The sequence below is a fragment of the Anastrepha ludens genome, chromosome 3, assembly GCF_028408465.1.
Source record: "Anastrepha ludens isolate Willacy chromosome 3, idAnaLude1.1, whole genome shotgun sequence".
NCBI lineage: Eukaryota > Metazoa > Arthropoda > Insecta > Diptera > Tephritidae > Anastrepha > Anastrepha ludens.
Window position 1 is genome coordinate 98,111,114 of NC_071499.1, and position 14,232 is coordinate 98,125,345.

Here is a 14,232-nt window from a genome sequence, read left to right on the forward strand (position 1 = left end):
CGAATCGATCCATTTTTTGACTTCATCGTAATTACGGAAGTGCTGGTCAGCCAGGCCATGTTGCATCGATCGGAAGAGATAGTAATCGGATGGCGCAAGGTCTGGACTATACGGCGGGTGGGGTAGGACATCCCATTTGAGCGTTTCTAAGTATGTTTTGACCACTTGTGCAACATGTGGCCGAGCATTGTCATGTTGCAAAATAACTTTGTCGTGTCTATCGGCGTATTGCGGCCGTTTTTCTCGCAGTGCTCGGCTCAAACGCATCAATTGTCGTCGGTAGACATCCCCCGTAATCGTTTCATTCGGTTTCAGTAGCTCATAATACACAACACCCAGCTGGTCCCACCAGATACACAGCATAACCTTCAGGCCATGAATATTCTGCGCCGACGTCGATGTTGAAGCATGGCCAGGGTATCCATACGTTGCCCGACGTTTTGGATTGTCGTAATGGACCCACTTTTCATCGCCAGTCACAATTCGATGCAAAAAACCCTTTCTTTTGTGCCGTTGAAGCAGTTGTTCGCATGCCATAAAACGGCGTTCAACGTCTCTTGGCTTCAATTCATACGGCACCCAATGGCCTACCTTTCGGATCATTCCCATGGCTTTTAAACGTTTGGAAATGGTTGATTGATCAACTCCCAAAGTTTTTGCAACCTCTTCTTGCGTTTGAGCCGGATCTTGATCGAGCAATTCCTCCAATTCGGTATCCATGAACTTTGGCGGCGCACCCTCGCGTTCTTCGTCTTCCAAGCCAAAATCACCACCTTTAAAGCGTGCAAACCACTTCTGGCACGTTCGCTCAGATAGAGCATGCTCACCATAAACTTCCACCAAGATACGATGACTTTCGGCTGCTTTTTTCTTCATATTAAAATAATGAAGAAGAATTCCCCGCAAAAACACATTATTTGGCACGAAATTCGACATTTTCAAGTGTGGTAAAAATATTGTTGTTTACGCTTCAAATAAAAAACTTATACTGACGTTTGTGCCTTACGACAGTAGCTCTCCAATGAATGTTTGGAAATGTGGATCGATGGAATAATAATCAAGTTACGCCATCTGTTGTAAAACCGCACGAACTTATTCATAGTCCTATTATATAAAAAGAAGTTACATTTCCTTGGTAATCTTATAACTCAAGAACGGGCTCACCTATCCAAACCAAATTTTTAGGCTTTGTTTGGACTATTCAGTAGATGGTTTGTGTTTTGAAATTTTAAGAATCGGATACCAGGGTCTTGAGAAATAGGCCAAAACGTGAACCCGGGTAACCCTAGGATGTGTTTGTACAATATGGGTAGCATATGGGAGCTGTTGATGATTGCTATAGTATAGAGTATTTTTAATGCCCCTCCGTAACTAGGGTCTCGAGGTATAGACCAAAACGTGGACCTGGATAACCCTAGGATGTGTTTGAACCACATGAGTATCCATTGTAAGTTGTTGATAAATGCTAATGAAAAGAGGACTTTTCTTTTCGCTGGGTAACTAAGGACTCCAGATATAGACCAATTGGGAACTCGCCTTCAGGTTAAGAGATTGCATTCTTATGTACTACAACCAGTTAAAATGTCTTTAAAAATTCAGATCCGTTATCTACATATATTTCTCGAACTTTACAGATTCAAGGTCAAATATACCATAGAGCTGGGTCTTTGCTACCATTCCCAGATGGTGACCATCAATGTTTGCAAATATATTTTATTGGTGATGAGAATCGTGAATAAGATCAGCGCTGTGCAATTTCGACGAATACGAGAAGATCAATCGTGAATGAATGGCAAACAATGTTTCATCAACACAATGAATTGGTGAAATTGTTCAAAGTGTCACTCGATCTGATGCACCCCGATGGCCACAAAATCATAATAAAAGCCGATAAAACACCAATTGGGAGCACGCCAGACGATTCAATGTACCAACGATTGATGAAGTAGCTTTTGTTGTGGTTGGTGAACAGTTTCAGCCACGAGATATGGTTTTGTATCGTAGAAATGAGCAATTGCAACGTATTTCAGAACTCCATCGCTGTTATGATGCATTGCAATACCCCATTTTGTTTTGGAGAGGGGACGATGGCTATCATATCAACATACCAATGATAAATCCAACAACTGGTACATACACATTTCATTTTTGTTTAAATATGATTTTTAAATAATTTTCATACGCTAATTAATTTTTGCATCGCAGGTCAAAAATCAACGAAAACCGTAAGTGCGATGAATTTTTATTCGTATCGATTGATGATTCGCCCTCAAGAAAAAAATTTTTTTTTGCGATGCAATCAACTTTCGCATCAATTTTTTTATCGAATTGCAAGTCATTTTGGACGCAAATATAATAAAAAATTGAATGCTCCAGGAGGAACTGGAAAAACATTTTTAACTTTATTTATTTTAGCATAATTTATTTAGCGTAAAAAAGTGAAATGGAAATTAAAGAATCAAGGTTTAATTACAAGTTTTTATCGGCTCTTTCACCTTACCTGTATATACATATGTAGGTGACCACAACAATAAAATTTTAAAAAAGTACAGAAAAGGCTATTGTGACATCTTTAGAAACTATGTTGAATGAAAAAAATCAACTAATTCAACTGTTTAAACATTTTACGAGTTCTATAAAGAAAACTTAATATGAAAAATTTCTTACGACATGAAAAAACATTTTATGTATGGTGGTGCGAAGCCCACTGGGCAATGCTAGCATCACCCAGTGGGCTTCGCACCACCATACATAAAATGTTTTTTTTATATCGCAAGAAATTTTTCATATTAGTTTTTCTTTATAGAACTCGTAAAACGTTTAAACAGTTGAATTAGTTTATTTTTTTCATTCAACATACTTTCTAAAGATGTCACAATAGCCTTTTCTGTACTTTTTTAAAATTTGATTGTGGTGGTCACCTATATACAGGTAAGGTGAAAGAGCCGATAAAAACTTGTAATTAAACTTTGATTCTTTAATTTCCATTTCAATTTTTTACGCTAAATAAATTATGCTAAAATAAATAAAGTTAAAAATATTTTTCCAGTTCCTTGAATGCTCCAGTTTTTATTATATTTTCGCCCAAAATTAATATTAACATAATACACTCACAACCACAACAGTACAACAGAAACGCTCATAAGCGGCTGTGGATTTGTTATTGTTTTTCCCATACAGGCATTTCGTATGAGAGGAAACCATTACTCACATAAAATATCATAACTCAGGAACGGCTGCGCCGATTTCAATCAAACTTCACACACACCACCTCCTCAAAGATAGAAAAGAACTCTAAAATTTTTGTGTCAATCGGTTCGGCGATTCTTGAGTTATAAGATTACCAAGGAAATGTAATATATAACGACAACTTGAAATAACCCAGGATCAGCAGTGTGGTTAGGAATTTCAGCTGATATAAATAAGGCTATCGATTTGATCCGGAGTTATTTTATGTACCAGCCAAATTAGTATATGTGCGTGCGGCAATCCCCTTTTCTGCATTCGATGGAGTACATATGGCAACGCACCTCCCCAAATACATATAATTTCACAATTAAATCCATAAGTGCTTTACATTTTTGCCGAAAAGGATACTCATGTGGTTCAAACACATCCTAGGGTTATCCAGGTCCACGTTTTGGTCTATATCTCGAGACCCTAGTTACGGAGGGGCATTAAAAATACTCTATACTATAGAATCATCAGCAGCTTCCATTTGCTACCCATATTGTACAAACACATCCTAGGGTTACCCGGGTCCACGTTTTGGATTATATCTCGAGACCCTAGTCACGGAACGGTATGAAAAATACTCTATACTATAGAAATCATCAACAGCTTCCATTTGCTACCCATATTGTACGAACACATCCTTAAGTTATCGGGGTCCACATTTTGGGCGATATCTCGAGACCCTAGTTACGGAGGGGCATTAAAAATACTCTATACTATAGAATCATCAACAGCTTCCATTTGCTACCCATATTGTACAAACACATCCTAGGGTTACCCGGGTCGACGTTTTGGTCTATATCTCGAGACCCTAGTCACGAAACGGTATGAAAAATACTCTATACTATAGAAATCATCGACAGCTTCCATTTGCTACCCATATTGTACGAACACATCCTTAAGTTATCGGGGTCCACATTTTGGGCGATATCTCGAGACCCTAGTCACGGAGCGGCATCAAAAATACTCTATACTATAGAATCATCAGCAGCTTCCATTTGCTATATTATATTATATAATTTAATTTAAATTTACATTAATTTTATTTAATCCATTTGGATTTTATCCTTTGCTGTGCGCTGTGTGGATTCGATGTAGATCTGTACGGCGTCCTCAAAATCTGTGAGCTCCTATGATATAAAAAACAAATGATTATTTATGCCTATTATTCAAATTATTACTGTGCATATCTGCTTATAGTCGATATCTGAACTTGCATTCAATTGCAATCCATGCAACAAAAGATCTAATGTATTTCTTGACACACAAAATTTCTTGGTTTATAATCGCAATTGTATGTTTAAAACTGAAATATTCCCTTCTAGCTTACAGCAGTGCATGTGTCTTAGCGAGTTCTATCTCGAAATCTAGTGTCATGGCGTTAGCACTTTCTGACTTAATTTTGCAAGTGCTCTTCCAGAGCGCGGTTCAACTTTTCAACCATTCAATCTGATTGCGGGCGGAAAGGTTCTGTAGGTGTGTTCTTAATTCCCAGTAAGCAACACATCTCTTTAAATACTGTGGATTCGAATTTCCTTCCTGTAAACCACCGGCAACAACGACCCACAACTACCTTTCCGGAAATAGTGGCCCTTTCTTCTGTAACTGTCTGGAGCTTATAGCCAACCAGCGGTTTCACATTAGCTTTTACCAGACTGACTGGATGGTCGAGTTCTTTTCACCTGTGTCCAGATTAAGCACCTGATATTAACCATTTACAGTTCCCTTTATCGTCAGGCTGTTGCTTTTCCGTCTATTTCCGAGACAGGGACTGTGTGTCATTTAGATGGAGAGCCAATTATCGCCTCTTAGATTTGTTTTAGGGGAGTATGGGAAAGTGATGCGAAATCTATAGCCCCTCCTCTTCAAAAGACAACTCACCCATTGTCTTTTAGACTTGGTGCCCCCTGTTATCGCCAACGAGGCAATGTCGACCGAGGAAGGGCGGGATAACCCTAACACCCTGGCACTGAGCAAATGCTGTCGCCGTGCGCAGGTAAAAAATCCTGCCGCAAACTTGCTGAAAGGCACGTGGACTTAGGGCTGACACCCCCATTTCACGTAAAAAACAATAAGTCATGACACCTTCACAAAAGCCTCGGATAAAGTACAACGCCATCTATAGACGACCCACGCAACGTTTAAAGACAACGATGTAAAATTCGGTTCATGGAACGTACGCACTATGTTGCAACCTGGAAAAATGTTAGGTAATTGCTGACGAAATAATGCGATACAGTTTTGATGTGGCAGCTTTGCAAGAAATTCGATGGAAAAATTTCGGAGAAATACAAAAGCGAGACTATTCGTTGTTTTTTAGCGGAAGCAAAAAAAAAAAAAAACGGAGTAAACGGAGTTGGTTTCTATGTCAGCAAGAAAATTAAAAAGAGTCTGATTTTCTTTCAACCCGTAACTGATAGACTATGTATCCTTAAATTGAAAGGCAAATTTCAAGCGGTGACAATGTTTTCAATATACGCTCCAACTGAATCTGCTAAAAATGAAGAAAAAGATGCCTTTAACGATTTGCTTTCTAGAGAGTGCAACAAAATCGCTGACTCTAGTATGTTAATATTACTGGGTGACTTTAACGCTAAAATCGGCAAGGAAGAGTTTGTGAAAGAGGTTTCTGGGATGCACTCTCTACACAATCCTACTAGTAATAATGGCCAATACTTTATAAGCTTTGCAACTGAAAATAACTTATGGATCAGCAGTACTTCTTTCCAACACAAAGTGGAAAATCCCTTGAAGCCGAAAAGCTAACCAGATAGATCATGTGCTGGTTGACAGGAGGCATGCTACCTCAGTACTTGACGTTCGTTCACTCCGAGGAGCTTGCTGCGACTCTGACCATAATTTAATAAAAATTAGATTAAGGCAGCGTTTGGCAGTTGTTGCGTTTAAAAATAACTTCAAGAGAGAAAAATATATATTAATTTAGAAAAGCTTTATTCAGATAAAGAAATTAAAATCAGCTTCCAATCTACGTTGAGTGCGCAATTGGATGAACTTTGCCCAAATCATGCTGTAGAGGAATGGAAAGCGGTAGCAAAGAGGATATCTAGCTCGGCCAAGGAGGTACTTGGCTACTTACCGAAACAATCCAAAAAAGAATGGTTTGATGATGAATGTAAAGAGCTTATTAGCGCCTAAAATGAAAGCCGACGTAACTTTATAACGAGCGGCATCCGCAGAGCGCGAGCGGAATATGTTTTAAAAAGATCGGCAGCCAGAACAGTTATAAATGAAAAGAAAAAAGGATCCATCAAAAATAAAAATAAAGAAATATAATTAAATGTAAAGTGTAACGCGGCTCAGTTTTATCGGAAAATTGAAAACCAAACGCTTTGCTTATCTGAAAATGGTGATATATTACAAACTGACCAAGAAATCTTAGAAAGATGGCGACAGCATTTTGACAATCTTGTAAATAATATGCATCAAGAAGAGCATTCACCTTGGGGACCTATAGCTACATCTGAAAACATCATCCCTCCACCAGAATTTCACGAAATTATCATGGCTCCTAAAAAGCTTCGAAATGGAAAGGCAAGCGGCGAAGACTCTATAGCGGGTGGACTCCTGAAAGAAGGTGGTGAGGAGTTACATAAGTGCCTCCACCATTTAATAATAGACGTATGGGAAAAAGAATCCATACCATCTGATTGGCTAGGATGCATAATCTTCACAGTATACAAAAAAGGTGATAAGAAAGTATGCGATAATTGCCGTGGTATCTCACTGCTTAAAACGCCTACAAGCTCTTTACAAATGTTCTCTATGAACGAATCAACGAATATGCTGAAAGAATAATTAAAGACTACCAATGCGGATTTCATAGAGGCAAGTCTACAATCGACCAATGTTTCGTTCTTAGCCAAATGTTTGAAAAACACTATGAATACGGGCTAGATGTTCCCTGCCTGTTCATTGATTTCAAACAAGCCTTCGACAGTGTTAAAAGAGATAGGATCCAGCACATATTGCTTATTCTTGGAATACCTGCCAAACTAATAAGGCTCGTTAGCGCAACGCTCACAAATACACAAGCAAAAGTGTTCCCTATTGAAGCAGGAGTAGAACAAGGTGACGCCTTATCAACAATCATATTCAATTTGATACTGCGCTTTGTCGTAAGGGAAGTCAACAAAGGTGGTACCTTGATGACTAAAACAACCCAATTATGTGCTTATGCAGATGACATCGCTATTCTCTCAAGAAATAGGAATGACTTAAAACAAATTTTCTTGAAAATTAACAAAATTGCGAACGATATTGGCCTTTTTGTAAACGAGGGCAAAACCAAATATCTGTTGAAATCGAGGCGGCTTGTACAGATGCCAAATTTCCATGTGGGAGCCTATACTTTTGAAGCAGTGCAGCATTTTAAGTACCTAGGAGTTATGTTCGCATGTAGCGGTGATTCAACATTCGCCGTCAGGGATCGCATCAACGCGGCCAATAAAGCGTATTACGCCCACCTTAACTTGTTCAAGTCCCGACTTTTGTCTAAGGCTACAAAGTTCGCTATGCACAAGACTCTTATTCGACCAATCCTAACATATGGTTGTGAGGTATGGACTCTTAAGGGTGATGATTGTGCTCAGATTGCTCGCATGGAAAGAAAAGTTTTAAGAAAGATTTTCGGCCCAATAAAAATGGATGATGGTACCAATAGAATCCGATTGAACTCGGAACTCAACGACCTAACTCAGAACGAGACAGCTGTGCGTTTTGTTAAAGCGCAGCGCATAAGATGGGTAGGCCATGTGATCCGTATGCCTTTTGACTGTCCCGTGAAGAAAGCCTTGACAGGAAATCTAATGGGCGTGACAGCCAAAGGCAGACCGAGGAACCGTTGGATAGACGCAGTCAAACACGACCTTAAGAAGTTGGGAATACGTAACTACGAAGCAACAGCTCAAGATAGACTGCTTTGGAGGAGCATTTTGAGGGAAGCTTTGACGCACACCGCGTTGTAACGCTATGAAAGAAGATTTGTTTTAGTTTAAGGCCTGCTGTATATCGGGAGCACTACTGTCGGTTCGAGCGTTTCGCTTTGTGTTCGGTTGGCTGCGCAGTATATTGCAATAACGGGCCATATGCCCAGTCTTATCGTAGTTGTAACATTTTGAATCCGATCCTCTTGGTCGGGTGAAATGAGGAAATAACTCATTTATTACTTTTCTCATGGTTTTCTCCATTGAGGTAGGCTCTTCAACTTTAACCCGATGAAATGTGTGGACTGGCTTGCTCAAAGGAGCTGTTTTTTCCTGTGCCAGTGTAAAAGATATTGCCTTAGCGAAAGTCCCATTCGGTGTTGAGTATTCTGCCCGTTTCGTGTCCGGATATCGGAATGCTTAGGATTGTGAATACTTGACACTTCATATATTCCATGATATCGGTTGTTTTCTCTTCAAATGCCAAGTGCGCTAATTGTTCAATCTCAGTTGCGTATTCCTCCAAGCTTTCATTTGAGACGTAGCAGCGACTCTCATAGTTACTCCAATCGCTCCTTTCTTCGACAGCCTGGGGCAGTGCGCCAACCTAAATTTAATCAACCTTCTCCATTCTATCAATAGCTCTGACTAGCTGCAGATATCTCCCTGTAGGAGGTCTCATAATGGTATCAAAAAGGTGCTTTAGTACTACTTGAAGAGTGCCAGACTGGCACTTCTGCCTTTTCACCTACCTACCTATCTACTCCAATCGGCGGAACCCTTAGGCGAGACAATCAATGCATCAACTTTGTCTATAGTACTTCGGCGATTTGTTGTTGCTGTAGTTCCGAACTGAAGCTTAAATATAGGGAGTGGTACAGTTCCGTTGGGACCCCAGGTTAACATATTTCAAAGGGGCGAATCTCCATTACACCTGCCTTAATATCGTTTCAAGTTGCGACGTTAAATGTGTCTTCTCTATCTCTAACTCGGCTAATATTTATTAAATCTGCGATGTTATTTGTGCCGACTGTAATGACTTTTCCGATGATGTATGCGGGATGATATTTGTGACGGTATATGCTACGGTTGCGATGATATTTGGAACGACTGCGATGATATATGCGTGGTATTGCAGCCATAATTACATTCACGTCCTGTAGGCTCTGCCTTCTCTTCCATTTTGGGTGATGATTCCTCAACTTACAGCTGGAACATATATTCGTCTACATCGGTTTTCTCTGCCTCTATAGCCCCACGCGGCCGAACTTGTAACTTTTACTTTTTGCAGAAGTTTACAAGCCACCCTGTTCCCACTCCCTCTTAAGATGCTGAGCCTTAAGTTCCCTAAGCTTTCCCACTTTTATGATCCTGTTCAATGGGAGTTCATTCAACATATAAGAGTTACGTTTAACTTACGACTGAATTTTCTTTGCGCTGAATACTACTATTCGCTCGGTATTCACGCAAGTGTCAGTCGTTTCGGGAGCATCGGAATCCTACATCTGGATATTATAACTCTGTTTTCAATACAATGCATTTATGTGATTTTATTGTACATCTTTTCAAATAGTTTACGACTCAGGTATGATAATGTTTCCAAGTAATTAGCAAAATTATTTTCATTCATTACTGCTCCTTCAGTACTGCCTCCTGCAATTTTGAGATCTTTTGATCTTTGAAAAGTGCTTCAGGGATTTTTTTGATAACTTAGAACGTCTTGTTGCAAATCGGGCTTATCAATCTGTTTTTGCTGTTCCAATTTACGATTCTTCTGTACCTGAATGTCGGATAAGATTTGCTCGATATAAGCCTCCGGGGCTGTTCTTGCTAATTTGTTTTTATAGTGGTTTGTTGCTTAAATACGCCGCTGGTGGTTGGGCTGAAGCTTGTGCCACTCTCTCTTTTACCTTCATGATGAAGCTAACATTTGAAAACTGAGTTTAGCCCCCTCTGAACGCTATATCACAAATTTATCGATTGTTGCTTTTATCTAATTTTCTTCAATTTATCGGTTCTAATAAAATTAGCAATTGTAATAAAGATTGTTCATTGTTTGCAATTGAACGTAGAGAAATTTTTCTTATTTTAAATATGCAATAACATAAAGTCATGAATTGCCATCAGATTTTAAGTGGAGCATGCAACGCAGGGGATCGATGCTTTGCTACAGGCTCTGTCGAAGGAGTATCATTTACTGTAAGCATATAATGTTTTAGTAAAATCTTGATATGTTGTTTTTTAATATTTGGAGTTTGCGAGTCATGTGTTTCAAGAGATCTTTACTTTTGTTAAAACTTACTGTCTGTCCATATCTTTGGATTGTTCAATTATATAATGTGCATTATTGTAATTGTGTGGAAATATTTACCCTTATAACTTGGCTGTATGAATAAGTGGAAACTCAAAAATTATGATATGTTTTAAGGGTTTTATAGCAAAACATGTACTGTTATTGAAAAAATTAAAAATCGTTGTAAACTCAAAATGCTTTATTTGGTTTTTTTATGCTTCAATAAATGAGAGCATCAGTCGTTTTCTGTGCTAAATAATATAATATAGTGCTGCGCATATGTCCTTGACAGGTGCTTGTGCCGGACCTTGTACATTGCGTTCGAATGGTTTTGGTTTTTATGACAAACCTCTTTTGTTTTCATGTATGAAAGCTTTTAAAAATTTAATTTGACGTCGCTCATTTGATTAAATGGTGTCATAATTAACAAGGCTCAAATTTGGACCTAAATGGATGGATATGACGTAAATGATGTATTAGAACCCGTTTCATTTGAAAATTTTATTATATGTAAAATTTGCTTTTTGAATCGGCTATAAAAAAAAAATTACCAATATTTTTTCAAACTTTTTTTTTTTATTTTGAAGATTGAACATTGTCATATATGAATGAAAAATAATATCGTTCAAATGACTGCCATGACTGGTTTTACAGTAGGCCATTCGATCAACCCAATTTTTAAGCACATTTCCGATTGATTAGGCTCCATTTCATGAATGGCAACTTCGATTTCGTGTTTTAGAGCATCAATCGTTTCTGGGTGGTTCGCATATCATTTGTCTTTAACAGCTCCCCACAAAAAATAGTGCAACGGGCTTAAATCACAGCTCCAGGGCGGCCAATTGATATCGGAATTCAAAAACGGTAGCCAAAAGTTCGAGTGTAACTTTGGCAGTGTGACAAGTAGCACCGTCCTGTTGAAACCAAATGTCGTCCATGTCATCCTCTTAAATTTTTGGAAACAAAAACTCGTTGAGCATGTCACGGTAACGTTCGCCATTTCCTGTAAACGCGGAAGAAAAAGAAGGCTTACCACTTTGGAAATAGGTTTTCAATATTTCCCAATTTAGTTCAAGCGTATAGCGTCCCATTTTGTAAATGTCAAACCTTTAAGTAAATTATGATGATAATTTGACATGTCATTTGTGTTACCATTCTCAAAAAAATAGGTGGTTCAAAAAGTAAACACTATATGGCCCACCCTGTACTAATTAAACTCCACAAACCTAAAATCAAATTGGAATGGTATGTAATAATACGTTCACATATAACTAGATGATCTACATATTCGCGCTTAACACAAAATCCGTAATTAAAAACTCCTACTTAACCAGAATTGACCCCGACATACCAAACATATGTCCGGCATGTGAAGATACTACGAACGACACTAACCACCTCTTCGCATGCCCCCTCAAACCTACTCATCTAACACCCCTCTCCCTATGGACCCAACTCGACGAAACAGCATGTTTCCTGGGCCTATCTTTAGATGAGCCAGACGAAGACGACCGGTGATATACCCTACACTGACGGGGCTTCTATTACTGTTAACAAATAGACAAACAGAAAGTGACCCACAATAATTTGAAGTTATTTACGGTCGGTGTTGGTTTATCGCCGATTTTGACATTTAATTGTAGCTCGCGCATCGCATTTGAGTGATTACCATCCTCTCATTGTGCTTCGTTGGCTTCGACAAGGCATTAGCCTTCATTAGCTGTGAAGTTGCAGATTTTCAAGTGCTCTACCCATTTAGTTCGCTTATGTTGGATTACCAGTTGATCAATCTCCAAATTCAAATCCTTTATTAGCCTTATTAAAGTTAATATAGGAGCGGCATTTCGTGGAAATAAAATCAGCGGATTTTTCAAAACGATAATGGGTAAATGGTTTGATTCAAGATATAGCTTAGTTAAGATAAGTTATGATATTAGTCAGACCAGCGGTAGCAATCTAGGTCCAGCAAGCAGGTTTGAGTGCTAAAGATCGTTATGCACGTTGAAAACACGAACTCCCAATCAGTGTTCACTTATAATAAACGCTTCAATCTCAGGGAGATATCCTGGCGGGTGTGATGTTGTTCTGGTGAGCTCCGGGGAGCAGTGGAGATTCCGATTAAGATACTTAGAAGGGGCGATGGCGGATTGTGCGAAGTGGAGAAAGTTGAGTTCGGGAGAAGCTTTATATAAATATATATAATTGGCGCGTACACCCTTTTTGGGTCTTTGGCCGAGCTCCTCCTCCTATTTGTGGTGTGCGTCTTACTGTTGTTCCACAAATGGAGGGACCTACAGTTTCAAGAAAAATGTTTTTCTTAATTTTGGGGTTTCACCGAGATTCGAACCTACGTTCTCTCTGTGAATTCCGAATGGTAGTCACGCACCAGCCCAATCGGTTACGACGGCCGCTGGGAGAAGCTTTGCTTTTGGCAAAATAGACTTTGTGTCCAGGCTTAGGCTTGATGTCAGCCCTAAGAAAATGCGTGCGGAGCAGCCTTACTGCATAGAGCTGTTTCAGTGACGGTAGACGAGGGATGAGTTTCACCGCACTATGCAGGGCTAGTTCACTGGAATGACAAACCTTGGTTCGAAAAAACTTGGGACAGTCCGGTACGTGGAACTGGCTGCCATTGGGATGCCAGTACTCAGGCACTCCACTCACCAGTTACAGGCGGCCAGACAGGCGCAGCATAATTTAGAACTGGCCGGCCAATTGCTTTAAATGTCGCCAGCAACATTTCTTTGTCTTTGCCCCAAGGAGACAGTTTTGGACTTTAGTGGCAATTGCGGTTGTGTGCTGAGGGAAGGAGAGCAAACTGTCGAAGGTTACGTAATTGGTGTGGCATCGACTTTTACCTTGAGTTTCAGTTTGACCTTTGTCCAGGTCGTAAAGAGGGTCGCCGTGGGTGGGGGAAAGTTGTAGATTCCTCGCAGTGAAAAAGCAAAAAACATTGGTGAGGTAATCGTCCACTTTGGCGCACAGGTCATCAATATGCAATCGATATACAGAAGTTGCAATCGATATATAGAAGTTGAAAAACATGGGTGAGAGGACAACACACTGCGGAACAGTTTGCTCTGTCTTCCTTTTTTTAGAGACTTGGTCTCGAAATATCACTGACGAGTGTTGACCCCTCAGATATTCCCATGGTAGCCGGTTCTACGTTACCGGAATGACTCCGGTTCTTCCCGACCAAAGGCTGCCGCCCAAGTAAACTAGCCCTGTCTAGTGTACCATACCCTACCACTCAGATAGTTAGCGGACCACCCCTTCATCTCTGGCGGGAGTGTCGACTGTGTAATGTCTTCTAAATAGTAGCGTGGAATGGCTGACAGTGTCGAAATCCTTCTTCAAGTCCAACGCTACTAGAACCGTCCTTTCACAGGAGCAGTTTTGGTTGAGCCCGCGGTTTATCTGAGTGTTTATGGCGGTGAGTGCTGTGGTGGTACTGTGCACCGTCGGAAGCCATGCTGATGTGGGGTGATTTTAGAACCTTTAGTTTTATGAGAGTGGCCATAGACATGAATACCGTTGTGAGGAATCCCACTCCCAATAGACCCAAAGCTCATTATCAGCATGTTAATTTCGTCAGTGCCAATGATTTTAGAAGTGTCAGCTTTAGTGATGATCACCTGAACCCCATCGATGGACAAAGTAAGTGGGGCAGCTGTCTGATGGCACGACGCTTGGATCTGTCGGCCGGAGGATGCAATTAAATTGCCGGCTAAAATAGCTCGCGCATCTCTTCGGGTCCGACGC

General features: G+C 39.9%; 1 protein-coding gene across 2 annotated transcripts in view; it reads left to right on the top strand.

Annotated features, from left to right (window-relative positions):
- The first annotated feature begins 10,198 nt into the window (after nt 1-10,198).
- The window catches only part of LOC128858552 (dmX-like protein 2), a 147,781-nt gene continuing 143,747 nt past the window's right edge, over nt 10,199-14,232 (top strand). Inside the window, exon 1 of one of the 2 annotated variants that reach the window (XM_054094932.1) lies at nt 10,199-10,376. In XM_054094932.1, the coding sequence (XP_053950907.1) occupies nt 10,290-10,376 (87 nt within the window). In that variant the 5' untranslated portion in view covers nt 10,199-10,289. The remainder of the gene's footprint in view (nt 10,377-14,232) is intronic. The other variant, XM_054094933.1, reaches the window with a different exon arrangement.